This window comes from Podarcis erhardii, assembly GCF_964252035.2.
Source record: "Podarcis erhardii genome assembly, chromosome: 6".
NCBI lineage: Eukaryota > Metazoa > Chordata > Lepidosauria > Squamata > Lacertidae > Podarcis > Podarcis erhardii.
In genome coordinates this window covers 21,712,051-21,733,420 of record NC_138510.1, presented here as the reverse complement: position 1 = coordinate 21,733,420, position 21,370 = coordinate 21,712,051, and the positions used below count along the sequence as shown (strand labels likewise).

Below are 21,370 nucleotides of genomic sequence, written 5' to 3'. Positions count from 1 at the left end.
ATCTGTAAATAAATGTGCAGAGGGTGGCGAGGAGAAAAAAGATTGATGAGATTTACTGCTGAAACTAAGCCAACTCCAGAGCATCTTACAAAAGGCCATACAGAACCAAACAGAGCAGGATTCTCTTAATTACTCCAATGCCACAAAGCCCCATGAACTTACAAGGATCCAGCCTCCACATTTGGACCGCGGATATAGAAGGGGACTCTGATGTCAAATTCATACGGCATGGATTTTCCTTTCACCAGCCCAAATTGCCCTATATGATAGCCGTGGTCTGCTGTATATATTACATATGTGTTATCCAGTTCACCTGTTTCAACCAATGCATTGTAAATCTGAAATGAAACAGAAGCATAACATTTTGGATTGAACAAAACAGTATGGTATTACACAATAATCTTGTATATAGACACAAGGGCAGTGAAAAGCTTGGTGAATGTATATATTGGCTCTTCATGCAAGCTGCTCCCTTTCAGCTGAAGAGAAGGGGGCGGAATAAAAATAAATAAAAACAAACATGAAACTATTGCAAGGGAATATACTGAGATAGCGACTGCATTTGTTTTTTGAAAAGGCAACATGAATGATCTGAAATCAAATTTAGGAACTGCAATGAGTCAGAAATCATGACATATAGTTTGGCCATATTTGCAAGTTACATTGTCATAAACCATTGTTTACTGGGCATGAGCAGCTGCTTGGTTCCTCCCCACTCCTCCTGGCTTGCATTGGGAGAAAACAAATCACAATACATGGGCTTAGCTTTACATCAAAACTAGGCACCATGATTTGTTTTGCTCTCAGCAAACCATGAGCAGTTAAGGCAATAACCACAGTAGAAGTACTGCAGGGGAAGTAAAGGGTTAAAGCCACCCCATCTAGGGTCCCGAATTTTATGGAGTTTTGTGCACCCTGTGTTAACACATCTTCCTCCAAAGTTGCTTTCCTTTGAGCACTGTCTGTCTATGGGAAACAGAGAGGGGAAACCGAGACCTATTATGATGACCCAGATACCTCCTTGTTTGTTTTAGAAAAGCAGGTCAAGCCACAACTATTTTTGGAATGCACTTGTGACAAAGCATAAGGTTAGGCTTGACTAGCTGAATGCATTTTAAAATTCATTGAGCCTCTTTATAATTACAATTTCAATCCCAGCTTGCTGACTTGAAGTTAAAAATAAAGCAAGCCATCAATTTGAGCAAGCTGCAACACTGATGGCAAGCCTCTCCAAGCGTATGTAGTAGCACTTGAGAGAGATTATATCTTCCCAGAGCAAACCACCAATCAGCAGTAATAGTAATCACCATAATCACAAACAGGCTGATGCAGGGCCTACCTATAATCTTAACCTTGTCTTCTCAGGGTGCCTGCATTATACTTAAATCACAAACAAAATGCAGGAATGCTGGGAGATAAGCAGCAATAAATTGTTTTGCCTACATGTTAGACTGGCAGTTTTGCAGGCTTGGAAACAAGCCCATCAATTTTCACAGAAGGTGCCAGTCAGGATGAATATTGCCAGAGCACAGAAGCACAACTAGCCGGCCCACCCTTGAGGCAAAGTGAGACGATCACCTCAGGCGGCAGGATCCACAGGGGCAGCAGATCCCAATGTTGGTTTTTATTCCCTCCTTTGTTCCTGATGTAGATCTTCCCTCACTCCTTATTCCCTGGTGTGGAGAAGGGTGCCATTTTGGGGTCTGCCTGAGGGGCCGAAATGTCTTGACCTGGCCCTGATGGAATGGTTCGTTTTACTTTGTTCTAATATTACAGGCTTAAGGTCAAACAAGATGCCAATAAGAGGTGTGTTATAGAAGATAACTGGACCTATGAAGCAACCTGATGGTGGATCATAGCAGGCTTTGTTATGACAAGCCAGACCATTGGTCAACCGAGCTCAGTACTGTCTACAGTACTATCTCCTGTAAATAGTGCTGTCTACAGGAACCCTCAAGTGTTTCCAAACAGAGGTCTTTCCTAGTCCCCTGTGGCAATGACAGAGAATCAATCTGGGACCTTTCTCTCACAAAGCTTCAGATCCTCCTCCAAATCTGCAGCAGGCAGAGTCCTCCCTAGACATCCAACCCATGCTCTTTTTAACTGCACATACCAGTGACTGAACCTGAGACCACATGTGGTCTATCACAGAGCTATTTACAAAAGTTTGCCCCATAAAAAGTGTGCCAAGTTTGCCATATATTCTTGCAGACTATGGATATTGCTGGGCTCAGTTGTCATCGTTGGACCATCACCCACAAAAAGGGGGATTTGAGTCCATTTATTTTACATTCATTTCCTACTCAAGAAACTTATGGCTGACATGGGCATCTGGCCTAAGCATTGTCTGCACATTTCTGGCACATCACACTGACCAGGAAAAACGGTGGTATGTTAAGTACATATTACTTAACAGAGAACTATTGAAGACAGAAAGCAAGGCTTTTGGTACAATTTCCCCTTTCTGCACTGTTTGCAACTATAGCAGGCAACTTAGGATGTTTTGCTATTTGGAATATTTTATAGCACTATCATTATTATAAAATGGATTTCTTACCTGCTCTGAACCACAAGACCACCTCTTTCCCTGCAGACCCTCTTGGGTGTCACAATCAGTGGGGGGGGGGTGCTCTTGGTAGTTCTGCTACCCTCAGTGGCTTGGTGGGGGGCATGACCCAGGAGACGGCATTCTCGGAGGAAGCTCCCAAATTATGGAATTCCTTCCACACAAAGGTGCACCCGGCACCTTCACTGCACAGCTGAAGATGCACCATTGAAATTTGAGATACATTGGGACCCACTCTACTTGTGATTCTAATTTGTTCTAAACCGGTGCAAAAAAAGCAGCATATAAACACATTAAAAAAACACCTAGATAAATAATGTTAAAATAACTTGGTACAATTTACAGTCAGAAGAATAGGGTGAGTCCTAAGGTGTAAAAAGAGGCTAAAGAGATGCATCTTCAGCACATGATGAAAGCTATACAATGAAAATGCCAGACACACCTCTGTGGGGAGGGAATTCCACAGCTAAGGCAATGTCAGAGTATGCCCTCTCCTGAGTTTCCACTCCTAAACTTTCAAGGGAGACAAAACTACCTACCAAATGGGCTCCCTCTTAACACCCAAGAAGAGAAGTTGGGAAGGAGACTTGGTGCCACCATTCTGCCCAGAGCAATTCAAACCTTATAAACCAAATGGGGAAGTTGAGGCCCTGTGATGAAGTGCATCTGTGCTTATATTGGCAACACTTAAACTCGTGTTTTGGATAGGATAGAAAAGTAGGGCGTGTATGCAGGACTTGGGGAACTTGGAGGGCCGAGGTTGAGGAAGCCTGCGATAAATCTTACCGCCTCCATAGAGTCATCCACAGACATGAGAGTCTGAAGGCGCTTCTGCTGCAGCATATTGGTGAATTCCATGTGAATAGGTTTCATGGGGCCAGTATACCTCATTATCCAGTGCTTGTCTGGGTTTGGAGCATAATTATAACTGGGTGTGCTAGAGAGAGAGAGAGAGAGAGAGAGAGAGAGACAATTAACTGTCAGTAAAATAAACATGGTATGCCACCCATCCTAAAATGTGTATTCTGGGTTTCTACACAAGTTCCACACAAACATAGGGCAGGATTCATCTAACCAGTCCCACTAGCAGAAGACCCATACAAGGACTTCCATTTGTGCAATAGGATTCCCCCTGTCTCCCCCCCCCCTTGCACCCCCAAAAATTGGCTTGGGGGGTTGGGAGAACCCCCAGAATGGCGAATGAGGGAGAGGAGAAGGGTATTGTGCCATCTGGTAAACTGGAATGCTTGCACAGATGGGACTGGAAGAACATGATGTTGAATTCTATCCATTGCATTGAGCATTCTGTCCTGACAATTTCAGCATCCTGAGAACAACAGCTTCCACTTTCAAAAGAAGGTTTGGGGGCTTCTGTTTACTTAGCCTTTTAGAAGCCAGGAGGCAAATCTTAAAAGATGCTCCGTCTCCATCCACAGCTTTTTACACTGTATGCCATACTGTTCCTAAGGATGGCCCAACCTTTGGGGAGCCCAAGTGACTGCAGAGTGAAGGCAATAAGACCTCATTTTGTGAATGGAATTCTGAATGGAAGAAGTTAGGGTCCAAGCTAAGGAGCCCAGCTGCTATCTTGCTACACCCAAGTTAATGCAAATACAGTTAATTCCCTGAAAATGGATCTGGCTTCTACTATCTTTAAGCATGTTTGAGGCACACAGGGGTGGCAATTTTCCCTGTTGGGAATAACCCTCCATGGTAGGATTACATTCTCCATGGTAGACAGCGAAACATTATAAATCTCTTTTATGATTTATCTAAAAGCCGGGGACGGGAAAATTGCTCTGCTCAAACTGAAGCCTATTGAAATAGCAAGTATCATTCAGAGTAAATGAGAATATATTTCAACTGTAGCAGCTTAGCATTAGGCAGCTAACATTCTAACTGGGGAGCATGAGAATGACATAGCTATTCCAATTTCATTCTGCACGGATGATTGTGGCTCACGCAGGTTCCTTAACAATAACTATCCAGATTGCTGGAGAGTCTCTACTATGTTATTTAGCATCTGTGGTGAATTTAAGCTTGACTACCTGAGCATTTAGCAGGAAACTATGGGCATTAAAATGCTTATTATAACTTCAGTCCAATAGCCAGCTTTTAAAATGATGTTCTACTCTACACTAGTCTTTAAAAAGAAAAAAAAAGCTGGATGGTGCTATTACAATTTCCTTTGCTTGAACAAGTAGCCTTGAGGTAGGGATCTTCCCACCCCGGGAGCTGTAAAAGGGAATTCCCATCCCACTTGACAACAGCAAAAAGCTAGGGCATCTGAAACAGCAAACTAGCTCCAGAGTCTGGTTCTGCAGAATCTTGGAGATTGGTCTGGTCAGATAGGCAAGGGCTTTGGGCTTCAAACTGGGGGTCCCTTGACCAGGGAATGGGTCCTACATCCTAGTGAGCTACACAACTCCTACTATAACTGAGACCTCAAAGCCTTCTTTAGGTGCAAAGGGGGAATAGGGATGTGCATCACTGGCACCAGTCACTGGCAACCAGACTTCAGCCTCTGGATTGGCAGGGTCTGGTGTAAATACCTGGCCTTCTGCCCTTGCCTAGTCAACAGAGCAAGGGCTCCAGTTTCCCTGGGGGTTTTTTTTTTAATTAATCAGCAGAGTTTTACAGTGGTACTGTATTTATGGCCTTGGGAAGTTATACTGAGCAGTATCATCCATAATTACGCACGCATATTTAGCGTGTACTTGTGGGTCTGTGCAGAATGAAGATGGCAGGTGAGGCTGTTGTGAACATGCTGCGAGAGGGGAGCACAACTCCTATTGTAACACTGCGCTCTTACCGTAACATTACTCATATTCAGGGTTGCCCCATGTGCTGAGTGTGTGTGTGTGCGAAAGACATGCTAAAGTGAATTGCATTGTGTTTTAACAAGTGGGATGCTTTGATATCAAGGCTGCAGTCCAAAAAGTGCTTTGTGATGGGGAAGAGAGTATTTTTCTTTCAGGGAGGAGAGGAGAGGTTGCTTATTATTCTCTCCACATTGTTAATGTTCTCTCTGATTTCAGAATGTTATTGTGGCAGGATAATGACATTGCCGCTTTGAAAATGCTGATGGTTATGGAAACTGTTGCTATGTAATGCCCTGAACGAATCTAAAATGCTTGGCAAATTCCTTTTCCAGTATGCTTTGTGATTTCCTGGCTCATCTGAAACCTCCTGCTGCTTAATCCACTCGACGTCCACGATCTTCTTTGATTACTACAAACGTAACCCTCTTATACTTAACAGATTTGTCCGTCTTATGGCCAAATACACAAAGCACAACAATTCTGGAAACTGAACAAAAATAACCACTTCAAATTCATTCAAAAGTTGGAGGTGGGGGCTGCACTACAAATCCTGATTGTATTTGACCTTGGAGAAAAAAAAAAAGAGAGAGAGAGAGAGAGAGAGAGAGAATAAAATGCTTACAGAGACAACAGTCGTGGTTGTCTCTGGAAAAAAACCCCACTATCCAACAATCATGGATAAATGCCTATTAAGCAGCCGAAGCAAAGAATGATACATGTTGGTGATATGAACCTGCAGGTATAAAATAAAATGTGAGCCTATTTTTTATATCCAAAAGTGATTGTTTTGCATATGCTGGAGCAGACTCAGGATTACTTACTGAAATCTATTTCCTCTCTCCTACCAAAGTCACATTTTTCAGTGACTGCTATTGGGTCTATATTGCCATTTCTATTCTGCATTTACAGAACATTTATTACCTGCCTTTTTATTTAAAATCCTCAACACACACAGAGAGAGAGACAACCCAGGCAGGTGATTCCACAGTTTGGGTGCCACTGCAAAAAAGGCTCTGTCCCACATCCCTGCTCCCTTGATTTCTTCACACAGCAGAGGCACACAGAGCAGTGCATTAAAAGAAGCTCTTAACATATAAGCTAAGTTTGTGTTGCATATCATCAACATACAACTAAGTTTAAAGACCGTGTGGAGGGCAAGATTAGATAACAAGAGGGACATGTGCCTGCCACTGCAAGGGACAACTCCATGTCTACTCTTCCTCTTCAACCTGGTACAACATGTAGAGAAATGAAATGTTCAGAGGAGATCATAACTTGACCACACCCTCTTACACACCTTCAGTAAGGGGCATTCAATGAAGTCAAGGAAAGGAAAGGAAAGGAAAGGAAAGGAAAGGAAAGGGGTGATATGATTTCACACCACTCATTTTGGTTTTCCTTTGTTAGCAGGGTGCAGAGGAGAAGAGATGTGGGATTGCATCAAGAAACCTAGATTAAAAGGGTGCAATATTGTGCAACCACATGTCACTAGTTTTCAAGGTTCTGGAGAAAAGCTTAAACATGTGAAGGTAAAGCACCTGATGGACAAATCTTATGTGTGTCTGCTCAAAAATAAGTCCCACTGAGTTCACATGAACCCAGGTAATTGTGCATAGGATCTGAGTATGTGCCTCATTCCTATCCTACCACCTGATCTCAAACTCAGACCTCATCATATTTATTTACCCAAGTCCCAGTCTCTCTTTTCCCCTTACTCTCTTTACAAAGCCTTTCCCAAAAAGGAATAAATCTGCATAAATTTGCAAATGGAAAATGACGGGATTGTTCATTTTATTGTGTAGATTTCTACAAGTTATAAATTGAAAAGCACCAAGCTGTTCCATTTCTGCTACCTGCGATAAACTTATGCCAAAGCACAAATGATCCAGAAATGATTTCCCAGGAATGCTATGCCTTTGCTTGGAAATGCAGCTAATTGGTTTGGTGCTTTGTTGCCTTTTCCTTACATGTGCTGAGAAGCATTGGGAAAGAGATGAGAATACTGAGGGGCTGAGTCTTCAGGACCGTGAGGAGCTGCATGGCTTAGAACCATCAAAACTGGCCTGTGAGGATACATCTTCTTTGAGATTCGGAAGAAGCTAATACTGTCATTGGTGATCAAGTCAGTCAGATAATCCTGAAAAGAGTGAGGAAGAGAAGAAAAATCAGCAAAATGACATCAAAAGTAATGGACGAGCCTAGAGGGGACACTGCAATCATTTTAGAAGTGGGAGGAGAAATTCTGATTTATTCACTTTTGTAATAATTGCAAATGTAAAGGGCTGGTATGTTTTTAAATATGCTTTTTTATTTGTTTTTTACAATCCCCTATAATGTTACCAAGCTCACATCCACACCTCCATTTAAAGCATTTCAATTCCACTATAAGAGTCAAATAAAGGTAAAGTAAAGGGACCCCTGAACATTAGGTCCAGTCATGGACAACTCTAGGGTTGCGGCGGTCATCTCACTATACTGGCCGAGGGAGCCGGCGTACAGCTTCCAGGTCATGTGGCCAGCATGACTAAGCTGCTTCTGGCGAAACCAGAGCAGTGCACGGAAATGCCATTTACCTTCCCGCTGGAGTGGTACCTATTTATCTACTTGCACTTTGACGTGCTTTTGAACTGCTAAGTTGGCAGGAGCAGGGACCGAACAACAGGGGCTCACCCCGTTGTGGGGATTCGAACCACCGACCTTCTGATCGGCAAGCCCTAGGCTCTGTGGTTTAACCCACAGTGCCACCCGCATCCCATAAGAATCAAGACTTCCCCCGAAAAAAGAATCAGACAGCTCTGTCCTTCCACAACTTTGCTGCTCCCCAACTTCCAGCACCAGTGCTGGATTTACGTATAAGCTAAACAAGCTATAGCTTAGGGCCCCACTCTCTTGGTCCCCCCCCAAAAAATTATGAGTCTTTGTAAATTGTGTTTCTAAAGGAACTTTTGTTATTGCCAAATGCCAATGTGTTTGCATTATTAAGTTTGTTATGAATAAAAAATCATTTTAAGTTAGAGCTTAATAATTATTTCACTATTAATATACTTCTTCTTAATTGTATTTCAGTTCAACAATTACTTTGATAAAATACATATTTTGTTATGTGCAAATGACTTTAGATACCCATTAGGTCTATAAATTATGATATAGCATATATTCAACACAAAAAACAGCAACAATTTGTTGTTGACAAATGACAGCTGGACATATAAAGGGCCCTATTACCTTTAGTAGCTTAGGGCCTCATCAAACAAAATTTGGCCTTGCCCAGCACCCAGCTGAGGTGGCCACCTCACTCTGCCTAATGGGAGGGCCAGTCTTACTGTTATTTGTTGAGCCCTGAATTGAATCAAACTAATCTGAGACATTCGCGTGTGTGTGTGTGTGTGTGTGTATAGTGTAGTGGTAATAAAATGCTGGAGAGGCTTGCTTGACAGAGATGGTCAGTGAAAATGAATGTTGCGTTATATTTTGATTACAAGTCACTTGGCACTCAGACACCTGAGATTACAAAAAGGGCAACCAATGGGTTGCTAATTCTACTGCCAGCGGGGAAGCTATTTTTGGAAACAGAAATATACTTGCTGCTACCAAAATGAAGGTTCATTAAACTAATCTCTCAGAAATCATGTTATTGCACTGGTAGTAGGAAATACACTTAATGAAAAGACGAATTTGGAGAAGATAGCAAGGGGTTCCACTTTTGGACACTTAGTCACATCAAGCATGGTGCTGATACAGATACTTCTTGTTATTATGCACAGCAATTTAACCACGCAGCTGCTGAAAGTCCAATTAGATGCACAAAACATCTTGGTCTGAGTATATGCCTCATTCCTATCCTACCACCTAATCTCAAACGCAGACATCATATTTATTTTACCTGCTGTAAAAACAATTTTTGGAAGGATTTCCATTTTACAGATGGACAACACAAGGCTCAGAGATAGTCGTGAGTAATTCATTTTAAACATATATTGTGCCTTTGTGAGAAGGAATGTGGGAACAAGAAATGCTAGATCCCAAATTCTGTCTCTATGTCACACTCTGCTGCAATGTGACTGAAAAAATCTTTGAAATGAATTATGCATTAAAAGGCAGTTGCCTTGCCCTTAATGAGATATTTTAGATTCAGAAGCATACCTTTTAACAACCCTTATTTAAGTTCAAGTTTATTAACTTCTTTAGTTCTGGCTAGTTGGATAAAAAGCGGGTGTCAAATATCTTTATTCCGCTATATCCTTTTCTGTAAATAATGGAAGGTAACCCTATAGGAATACGTTAAAAAATCAGGTGTTTTTAAAGTTACTCATTCGCTTCCCCCAACCCACCCACCCAACAGATTTCTAATTAGAATAACAGAACCTGAACCTCTGATCTCTGTTTCACAACACTGCAGACAAACACAAACTGAGTTTGTGGACTACTGACAGATTTAGGACTCCCTCAAAATCTGCATACCACCACCATGGAAACAGCAATTTTGCAATAAAGAGAATTAATCACATGCATGCAGCAGATCAAGAGTATGTCTCTCTGTGTTAATTAAAGCAGGGAACACCAGTCAATAGAACATGAGTCAAACTATGATCAAATCCATTTCCCAGCTGGTAGGACATACTGAAGTGCTTACCGGCTTAAGAACTGCTTGCTGTCACTAAATAAATTTTAAATTATACATCCCTCCAGAAGTAAAACGATAATGTGCAGTCTAAGGGAGCAGGTTTATGGATTGCAGTTTATATTACCAGCAGTAGCTTTCAAATATGAAACAAATACTTTAATTAGACTGAAATCATAAAGCATCCGTATTGTTCCCACAGTTGTGGCCAGGGGAGGGAAATGAAAATAAATCAGTAAGGCCTACCCTAGAGTAGTCAAATCCGTGCTTTTCCTTCACTCCATTTCTACAGAGCGTGTAGTTGTAAAAACGAGAATTCTTGAGCAATCCAACCCATTCCTTCCAGCCAGGAGGCACATAGGAACCATTATATTCATTCAGGTATTTCCCAAAGAAAGCTGGAAGCAAAAGAGAGAGAAGAGACATTGTGAGGAGAAAGCAATACATATAAATGTATAGAAGATAATCATGCTACAGTATAGATCTCTTTAGGTTTCAGCTCTTGCAGACAAAGTGATAATATTTTCCCTATCCAATCATATTTTATTTTAATATTTTATTTTAAAGCAGATGCTTTAACACTTACTTAGCGCTAACAGTGCATTAAGCATGAAACAGAATAGGGAAGGGACTCAGAGCTTGCTCAGAAAATTTACAGCAAAGGCTGCAAATGGCCATTGGCTTGCTTACCTATAACAAGTGATTAAGGATCCCTTCCTAACAACTGGGAAGGAATACTTTACCAAAAGGAAAGTTACATTTTTCGCCTTTCAGGCGATGATGGGCATGTAAATTGCATTCATTCTGTACAATCCTGTCTGCCACACAGCAAATGACTCGTGACACCTTTTCAATGACCAGATCCTCTTAGGAGGCATATTCTGTCTAGTCTGCCTGTCCTTCCTGGGACTTGGTGTTTACAGGGTAATTCAACACTCACTGACTCCAGACTTGAGTCAGTGGGGGAGCTGGATTAGGTGGAGGGGTCTCTGAGCCCAGATAAGGCAGCCTCCTGTTGGTGTGGCACTCTCCCTTCCAACTACAGGGTGTAGACCCTGAAGAAAGGTGCTCCAGAAGTGGGGAGGGAGAGGGGCTGAGTCAGCCCAGGCCCAGACATTTCAGCAACTGCATCTGGCCTGATCATCCTGCCTCCCAACCTACTGATACTGACAGAGAAGGTGGGTTAGGGCTGCTCCCTTAAATGTGAATGGACTCCTGGCAGCTATCTCATTCATGACTTGCCCAACTCTGTTTGGCCGGATGCAGATCTGGTCTGGTTACTACAATTGTACAAAAGAGGTGGGATCAGAAAACCACTCTTGGTCCTCTTTGTGTATTCTTAGAGAGAAATGGGCTGCTCCAGAAAATTATGGGCAAGAGGTCATGAAATCAACACCATCCTGGGTTCAGAAATTGTTGAAGAGACTTTTGAAACCTGTTTTTTAATGAGCTGCTTAATAAACCTATCTGAGCAAGGAATGCACTAGACTTTGTTCCACTACGTTTTATGTTACTATTTTATTGCTATAGTGTCTATAAAGATGCATACAGGTGTAGCTAAAAACAAGGGCCTGCTAGACAGATAGCTTGCCAAGCCTAGCTTCCCTTCATCTTCATGCCACATGTTCTTGCCTCCAGATATCCAAGCACCATTTTTTTCCAAGGAGAAGGGTGTGTGTGCTTTGTGAAGTCACAAGTGCATCACCAAACAGTACTCTGCACCATTCTTGGTGCTTCAAAGCAGCAAAACTGGTTTCCTTCCACCTCAGTCCTCAAGAGATAGTAGATATACAAAACAATGTGCTGTTTACGCACATTGTTTTTAATGTATGATTAAATCTCCCTAATAAAATAATTTGGTTTTGTAACTGTATGTGTTCAGTGTCCCAGAGTGACTGCAGCAGCTATCGGCTCTGACAGCTGCTACTGCGGAGAGCTACCTTCTAGCCCTCTCAGTGCTGCTCAGAGGTGCCAACTCCCTGGGCCCCTGGGTGCCCAAACACCCATCAAATTTTGATGCCGGGGCCATGCATGCTTCATGGCACCCATGGCCCCAGGCACCCATGGTCGTGGGGCCAAGTTGGCACTCCTGGTGCTGCTGCAGAGCTCCTCATCCACTCCATGACAATGCTCAACTTCTTTTTCCAGCAGCAAAGAGGAAGAAGGAAGCCAGCCAGCCAGCCAGCAAAGAGCTAATATACATTAAAATACCATGCAAGAATTCCAGTTACCTTGCACAGGCAGGCATAGGAATTTTGCACAGGTACCTAACAGCTAGTTTGTATCCAAGTTCATGCAAAGCCAGAAGAGTGCTAACAAATTCCAGTTCAGCCCTCTGACCGTTAAAGTCACACTGCCTTTGCCTTTAATTAGGTCATCTGCATCAACCAAACTAAAACAACAGCAACATGCAAAGTAAATGCCAAGGTGTTATGATGTCAAGCAGCGTTCACCTACCTGGTGCCCTACAGATGTTTAAGATGACAACACTCATCAGTCTCAGCCAGGGCTGATGGAAATTGCAGCCTAAAACATCTGGAGGGCATCAGGTGGGTGAATACTGGAGTAAAAGAATAAATGGACAGCCATGCTCTCCCAAGAAAGGACTGTGGAATCAAACACTTTCTCGGGTTACTCTGCTTCCTGAGGCACTTCCAATATTTAGAGAGTTAAGTGCAATCCACAGTAATGTGTGGGTAATTGAATAGTGGAGTAGATTTCTTCTCCTTGCCTCAGTATCTAGGGATGATGGATTGGGATATTGATCCTTGTCCACAGTGAAAGGCTGGAACACAGCCATCTGAAGGTTTTCATGCCTCGCCATTATATCGCAACTAAACACAGCTGCATTTGGCACTATTTCTGCTCCTCTCCTTGCCATTTATTTATTTATTTATTTAACAAATGTATAAACCACTTCACAGCCTGAAGCCATCAAAGCAGCACTCAACAAGATAAAAAAAAATGAGATAAAATACAAAACTAAAGTAACCATTCTAAAACTAATTAAAACCTTTCCTACCAAAACCCAAAACCCAATAAAACCATTTTTTACAGATGGAGAATTAATATTCCATAAATGACTGAGCCACAACTCTAAGCTTCTGGCTGGAGCAGCTGCTGGGCACATGAGAACAGAACATCTCCAAATGGCAAAACAAAGCAATTCTTTTCAGCAGCATTTTAGCCCAAGTTAGCATGATGTCCCATATACTGCCACTGCTTGTACACGGTGGGTTTTTGTTTTTTAAGTTTCAAAATACTAAGCAGATTTAGCACCTGATGCCATGATACCATCCAAAATATCCTTACACTTTTCACCTTTTGATAGGCTAGTCATGTAAAATTACATTTGTCTCTGTACGGAGGTCCACTAACATACTTTTCAGCTGACTACTGGCAGATGCCTTTTTAAATCTGGCAAAACACGCTCCCTATCTCTAGAGCCTGCAGAAGGGAAGAGGCTCTCAGCACAATGCAATATAAATGACTCACTGGTTTCCAAATGGCTCCAGGGCTCAGCAGGACAGGGACAAGCCTGCTAACCCCAGCTTAGTGCTCAGGATGGAGGTTGTAGGCTCACATTGCCCACAAGGCTCAGCAAGATGGCACAGACCTGAACACTTCCCCCAGCAGCAGAGAAGGAATGTTGGCAAGTACAAATTGCCATTGGCTCCCAAGGCCAGTTCAAGCTTTGTGGATCCCCAGTGGCGTGAATTATTTCTGCAGAGTGCTGTGCCTTGGGCTGCATGTTCCCTTCCTTTATTTCTGCATGTTTCCTTCATTTAATATGTTTGATACTGCCATTCTAAATTTGTTAGCTCTGTCCAATGTAACATGGGGTAAAAATCCACAATTTATAATTTATCTGAGTCCTGGAAATGTAATCCATCTACGCAGACTCTTACCTACAGTGAGCAGAGAAACCTTTACATTATGTTCTGTGTCTGCTGATAAGATTTTTCACAAACTTACAGTGCCACATTCAGACCTCAGGGCTATTTTTTAAAATAAAAAAATAATAATAATGTATGTATGTATGTATAATTTTGCCCACAATATTTGTTTATTTTACAAGATTGCTTAACTCTGGAAAGGTCCCAGCTTATGTTATGTAAAAAGTACCTTTATAAACAGAATTGGTTTTGTTCCATTTAGCAATAAACTTGGAAGATGCACTAGGAAAAACATGGGTTTATAAATAAATAGACAAAGGAGACAGTATAGTCTTAATGAACTCAATTAAGAGAAACCTCCCACCCATTAAGAGTCTGACTGGTTCTTCTGACCACAAACATTCCACCCTCCCAGAAGTCGCTTTCAGACACAAGGAACTGTAAGATACCGTGACATTTTAAAGTAGCTTCTTTCTGAAGAAAATTTGGCAAGAAGCACAGACGTCTATGTTTTTATAAATGTTGGTTGATGTTTCTCTGTGAGTTAAGGTATGAAAACCTAACACTGCTCCAAGTTTTCCTTTCCTTTGCATAAATGTATGCTAAAGGGTATTTACTGATTACGGGATTCACGAGGAACAGGATTTAGTTGAAATTTCATTCCCGTTTCAAACCCTGGAGCTTAGAGTAGCATCTGAAGCAAGGGCAACAGGGATGAAACAAAATCTGAGGACTAAAACAGAGCAAAATGTAACTAGGGAGTGCCTGGGGGTGTATTACTCAAGGAAAGTTGTTCCTGCTAAGAAATTAAGAGGTTTGGAGAAGCCAAACAGGATATGTAGAGCCAGTTCCATGTTAGTTCCCAGAACGCTCTTGTCTCCAGATTGGAAACAGCAGTAGGCATGGTTCATTGAGAAGGGTGAGTATTCTTAACCAGGGTTTTGTTCTTCAAGTTCTTGCATTTATTTTTAAAAAAACATTTATTCAATACAGCTTTGTCCACAGCCATAGTATCACAGGATAATCACTCCAGTCCTCAATTCCACATCACTGTCATGGTTGGCTTACCAAATATCCTCAAGAGGAATCCAACTACCAATCTGGTTGGCTAAACATTTTCAATCAATATATCCCCTCCACAGACACCTCTGTGATGATGAAGATGGCATTAAAATACCCTGCTCTTCTTCAATAAAACAGATTAAGCTGCTATATAGCTACACTTTCTATAAGGAAGCCTTGCAACTTGCCAGCTTTGCCTCCAAACCTGACACAACCAAGGTCATGCTAACACAGCACCACGCTTATTAATACATCATCAGCAAACAATAAATTTTCAAATACAACTAATGAATCACAATCAGCCAAGGGCACAACCAATAAGCGAAGGGCACAACCAAATAGGCCCTTCTCCTTGTTGTCCCACTAGGTCTCGCTGAGTTCACTGAGTTACTACTGGCTCAGTTCATACATAAACCTTGGCTTAGTGTGGATGCATTAGTGTGGAGGGTTCCTGGAAAGGAGATCACAGCAGCAGCTGCACTCCTTCCTTGGTCGCCCAGCTGCTAAGCTGCCTGCAGCTAAGCCATGGTTTGGCTTGTCTGAATCTGGAGCTCCTGGTTTGTCTGATCCAGACAAACTGTGAGCAGTAAATTCAAGAGTAATCCTTGGTTACAGCTCCTGATTTGTCTTGAGCAAGACAAACCAGGAGCTCCGGTTCAAATGACATGCTACACCAAACCATGGCTTAGTCCTGGGTAGCATAACAAGAAGATGGGGGAAGGAGCACAGCAGCCATGATCTCCATTCCAGGAGCTCACAGGCTCATGCTAAGCCATGGTTTATCTTAGCATTACACGCAAAGTGGGTCATTGTGAGTACAGAACAATGATGTGTCCAACGTAGTTCCCATGATTCTTAATTTTGTGTTACAAAATTCAAATTTTGCACTGCAACAGTAATTTGAAGGGGAAGATGAATGCTAGAGGAGATGGGTTTCCTATTTTTTCCAATGGCTTTTCCCCACTCAAAATAGCTCTCAAACTGTGGGGTGGAGAAAAGGAACCATCAGGAACTGCAGCTTTTCCCTGACTAGAGGTAAAATCAGAAGGATGGCAGTGATTATTTTGTGGGGGAAATGACAGCTCTCATCCTATGACAGCTTCCTTCTTCAAACTGTATCTTCAACAGCTGCATTTCGCAACAGCCGCAAGAAGAAACTCTGGCAAAAACACACTATAGAATGACATGGAACGTGTAGCTCCACCTTCCAAATTTTCAACAGCAGTTCTGCATGTTAATGGCAGAACAAGATCAAAGCTGGGAATGTGGCATATACACCAGGGCCAGAGTATATTCTTAGGCTTCTATAAATTGCTCGTATTCCCAAGGGAATTATATCATCTTTCCAAAAAAGTCATGGGTTCAATAATGCAACAAAGCCTTTTCTGTTTCTTTATTTTAGTAATGCAGTCTCCATAAGATCTAAATCTAACATGGATTGCAGAAAGCCTTTGACAAACGGGCAAATACCCTGCTTAGGTTTTTACTGTTCTGACGGCTTCAAGATAAGAATCCCATTTCTTTGCAAATACCAAACTAAATATTACTTCTTGGCTGAAATGATAAATCAATATGAGAAAGCATTATTCTTTAAAGGCAGGTGCTGGCATCCCTTTAGAACAATACATTAGCAATGGAGGAAAAATGAAAGGAGAAGCCTCTTAAGACAATTTAAAAATACACTGAGCAAAGATATATCCAGGTAAAAATAAAGGGAGAAGGGGGGGGGGGGAGAGAAAGAAAATAGACTTATAATGGTTTGCAGTGTGGCAAGGGAGCATTAAATGTTTGTATTGATTCTTTAGCTTCATTTTTATAGATATGGATACATCCAGGCTATCTCCTTTTTTTCAGGATACATCATCAAATATACTGAGGCACGTGAGGGACCAACCATGTTAATTCCTCACAAGAATCTGATCGTTAATGGGGTACCTGAAGGTGTGGAGGGCTAGCAGCTGGCTTCTTACAGTGAAGAATGGTTGACATCTTTACAATTATTAAAGACAGAAACCAAACTAGATCTAAAAAGGCTTTTAGATTAAGTTTTCATGCACTTCTATGATGTTAACGAAAGTGTTTCAATACACATCAATAGTAAAAATCAAGTTTAGCAATAAATCAATCAGCTGTATAGCTTTTAGTGGATCTCTCCCCAAGGATTCTGAGTCAGTGGAGGATACTTAAATCTATTGTTGCTACTTTTCGGGAGGAAGATATAGGCTATTAGTTGAGAATTCCCATTCTGATCAATTGTTTTCTACAAAAGGTCAAACCATTTATCTTAACACTCACTGGGTAAGGGTCAGGCTTTAATGAAGCAATTTACTGATGTTGGGTAAGGAATGATAATATATTCCGCATATCCCCCTTTTCTTGAATGGGTTTCCCATCGGATATTGTTATTGATTTCTTTTCCATGGATTTTGGAAACCTGCTTTCTGAACAATTTATTTGATGCGACTCCCCGCCCCCCCATGCAGAGAGGGTATCTCTAGCATGTTTTGTTAGTTATTATAAAACGCTGGAAAAATAGAAATTAACATGGGGTGTGGGGGAAGAGAGTGTAAAGGAAGAAACACATGCATGGAAAATATGTCAATATTAGTTATGAGGCAATGAACAAGAATGACAAGATTTTTAGTCTGGATGCATAGCAAGTCTGGATTAAAGGCTAGCATTCTACTATGGCTTCCCATCAGTGCAAGGATTTCTGCAACAGACTTTCCCATTCCCCTCCCCCATGTGCACCTCACATCCTCCCAAAATCTCCAGAGGGTTGTAGATCAGATTTAGGGGGCATGAAGGACATGTGGGGAAATCTTATTCTGCAAATACAAATCCTTCTGCTGACGGAACATTTCCCTTAGAACTATGTTGAATTCCACCCTGTAGGTTCCACTTTTTGCAAGTATACACATGAAATGAGCTGTACAGGTTAGATTCTTGCCATTAGGACCCCCTCAGCACAATTCTGATGTTGCATGCTTCAGAAACTACCTTCCAGGTATCATTTATAATCATTCTAGGACTATTTGCTGCAGAATAAAAAACCCCTTTCTTGGTTCAATGTTGAATTCAGGCCTTCTTTTTTACCTCGGCTGTAATGCATACAGCATAAACAGAGACGTCCCAGTGGGATTGGATCTGGTTTCAGTGGTTAGGAGTCAGCACAGAGAACTGTGACTCAGAAACCAGAGTCCCTATTCCTGGCTCTGACTTATTCTGCAACCTTCAATAATATACTTCCGTTATTTGCCCTTTTGTCTCTTTGACTGAGCAATTTTCTTCCCTTTACAATCAACCACTTATTTGCAAAAGGTTACCATTCAGTTATTATTCTAGCAATATTATCCGCTGTTAGATACATTAGCAGTGGCTGGTGAACTTAAAAAAAACACCATGGTCCTATAGAAAGTATTTCACAGGAACAACACATTGTGTTTACTTGATTGCATTTTGTGCTTAATTGATTTTATAGTAAACTTATGCATGCTTGCACCTGTGACATATAGCAGTAAGGAAAATAAAACCTACAGCTAGTATGTGGGGCAAAAACTATTTGCATCCCTCTTCCTAAAATGCCCCCCATTGTGCTGAAGCCAGGATGGGGTGGGGGGTTCAGTCATGCCCTGACAAAAATGAATACAGATAACAACTTTTTCTAAAAAGGTTAAAAATATGCGCTCCATCTCGCTGTTCTAGCTTCGGGCTTTGCTGCACAAAGCCTCTGGAGGGCAGCGGGATGAAGGCACCCCACTGCTCTCCGGAGACTTCACAGGCTGTCCCAGAAGCCAGAACAGCGAGATGGAGCGCTGCGCAGCACTCCGTCTCGCTGTAATAGCTTCGGGATTAGCGGCGCAAAGCCTCCGTAGGGCAGCAGGGTGCCTTCATCCCGCTGCCCTCCGGAGGCTTCGCAGGCTGTCCCAGAAGCCTCTGCAGGGCACGGGGATGAAGACTCCCCATGCCCTGAGGAGGCTTCGCGCAAAGCTAGACCAGCTTGAGGGAACGCTGTGCAACTGTTTTTGTTTCCCCATGCATTTGGAGAACACCGATGATTTATGTTGTTGAATTCTAAGTGTGTTAACATGCCTATGCAATTTTTATTACTGAATCTTTTTGTTGGCTGTTAAGGCTTTTTGCTGTGGGGATGGATATATAATGCACCTAAACCACTTTGTGGTTCTTTACAATCAAAAGGTGTACAAATTTTATGAATAAAATAAAGTAATAAAATAAAATAAGCCAGTTGGAAATTCTGAAGAAGCCGAGTTAGCCTGCCCCATGAACATCTTGCCAGCCCCCTAATGACCTACTAACCCCTGACCTCTTTCCCTTCATGCCAAGATCCTGCTTCCTTATCAGCTATGCCCTTGCTCCCACTTGAACGCCATGTTACTCTTGACTCCAGGAACAAGGAACAGATCTATCTTCCCAAGTCACATTCTTTCTTTTAAATGCTATCTCCTGGAAGGAGATACAGCCAACAAGAAAGGAAGAAAAACCCAAGCAGATCATTCCTTTTGTAAATGTTTACATAAGGAGACTTTAGCAGAAACAGTTTTTTGACACCAATATATCCTCACTGCAATGAGTCCTTTGTTTCCTCCTTCAATCTTCTTTTGCCACACCCTGTTCAAGAGTGGCCACGCTTTAATGCACTGATGACTCAGCCTGCAAGTGGTAGATCTTCCATAGACTAAACCTTCAACTTTTAACTTGAAATGTTTATTTAAGTTGCTTTCCTGCCCAACTTCCAGGAGCACACAAGAAAATACAGGGACCTCTCTATATGGGTAGGGTCCTTTGGCACACAAGAACAACTCCTCACTGTCTGTATATATCAAATATGGAGATATGACCTTACAGCCTTAATATTTGGCTGCCTCTTATCACACAGGCATTTTTATAAAAGACAGCAGTCAATATTCATGCAGAAAGGGTCCTGGCAAAGTTTTCTGCTGTTCCAGAGAAGCAGACAGTGAGAGCTGTTCGACAGTGGAATTTGCTGCCAAGGAGTGTGGTGGAGTCTCCTTCTTTGGAGGTCTTTAAGCAGAGGCTTGACAACCATATGTCAGGAGTGCTCTGATGGTGTTTCCTGCTTGGCAGGGGGTTGGACTCGATGGCCCTTGTGGTCTCTTCCAACTCTATGATTCTATGATTCTATGAAAGTATTCTCTAGTCTTCAACAAAACCTGTTTTTCCCAATCATGTCCAGCACGTTGCCACTTGCATTTTTTAATTTTTTTAATTTTTATGAATGCAACAAGTGGGTACATATTTGTATACTAATTTGGTGTAGTGGTTGGATCAGGGCCAGTGGCCAACATTTTACTCAGCCTCACAGGGTGACCTTGGGACAGTCATTGTCTCTCAGCCTAACCTATCTCACAGGGTTGTGAGAATAACATGGGGAGGTGGGGAACCACATGCACCATTTTGAGCTCCGTGGAGGAAAGGTGGGATATAAATGTAATCACACACACAGCTTTGCTCTCTCAAACACCCATCCACCCACAGGTCTAGAAAATGAAATGCTGTCCAGATGCTATGCTTGCTTACTCCCATTCTCCAAAGTATGGGTGACTCCCAATTTCTGCTGATTCACCTGGCCGCACAAAGTAGCATTTCTCGACTGCTGGTAGCAGTAGCAATATTAAACCTGGCTACATCTGCATCTGCCTGGATTTTATTCCTCTTTCGAAACCTCTGCTGCTATTGCTATGGGGGAAAGAAATGCCACAGTGCAAATAAAGGAACAGGTTAAAAGATGATCACAGTGGACAAAATTCATCTGCAGACATCCACTCGGGTGGAGCCAGGGATAGCAAATGGAAAGCAGAATTGGAAAACCTGCAAGACAACTTATGATGGAAGAAGCGCTTCCTTGTTAGTATCTGGCTGCGATGCTGACCACAGAAAAGTAAAAATAAATACAATGTTAAAAGCTAGGAGAAGTGGCTAAAGACAATAGTCCATGCAGGAGTTCATTCAAAGATTTTTTAAGCATTATGAATCTAAGCTGAGGGTTGAACTGAATTTTTGAAAAACAATTCAGCACAGGAGGACTATGACAAGGCAGTGTGGGGCAGGGAACAGAATATCGGATTCCAGGATCTCTGACCAGGGCTGTACCAAGGAGAGATACACAACAGTTTGTTTACTAGAAACTCAAGGCCCACCAACTGGAACCAAATGCAAAATGGTGGCTGTGGGATGAAAGAGCCAGATGCAAAAGGTGTTGTGTGCCCCTCAGCTTCGACAGGATCTGGCATGGTTTAGCATTCCTGAGTGGAGGTTGATGAAGGAGATGAAGCAGAGGGGGTGGTTGAAGGCTACCAATCAGGGATGGAGGACAGAGCTCTCCCCCTTTTGATCCCTGAGTGTGAGAGAGGGGGAAGCT

At 42.1% G+C, this 21,370-nt stretch overlaps 1 protein-coding gene across 3 annotated transcripts in view; it reads right to left on the bottom strand.

The window, feature by feature from the left end:
• SULF2 (sulfatase 2) overlaps nucleotides 1-21,370 on the bottom strand; it is a 280,668-nt gene that overhangs the window by 39,452 nt on the left and 219,846 nt on the right. For all 3 annotated transcript variants that reach the window (XM_081867631.1, XM_081867632.1, XM_081867633.1), the window contains 4 exons: nucleotides 10,256-10,407; nucleotides 7,356-7,525; nucleotides 3,353-3,503; nucleotides 163-338 (listed from right to left, as the gene is read on the bottom strand). In XM_081867631.1, coding sequence (XP_081723757.1) covers nucleotides 163-338; nucleotides 3,353-3,503; nucleotides 7,356-7,525; nucleotides 10,256-10,407 — 649 coding nt within the window. The remainder of the gene's footprint in view (nucleotides 1-162; nucleotides 339-3,352; nucleotides 3,504-7,355; nucleotides 7,526-10,255; nucleotides 10,408-21,370) is intronic.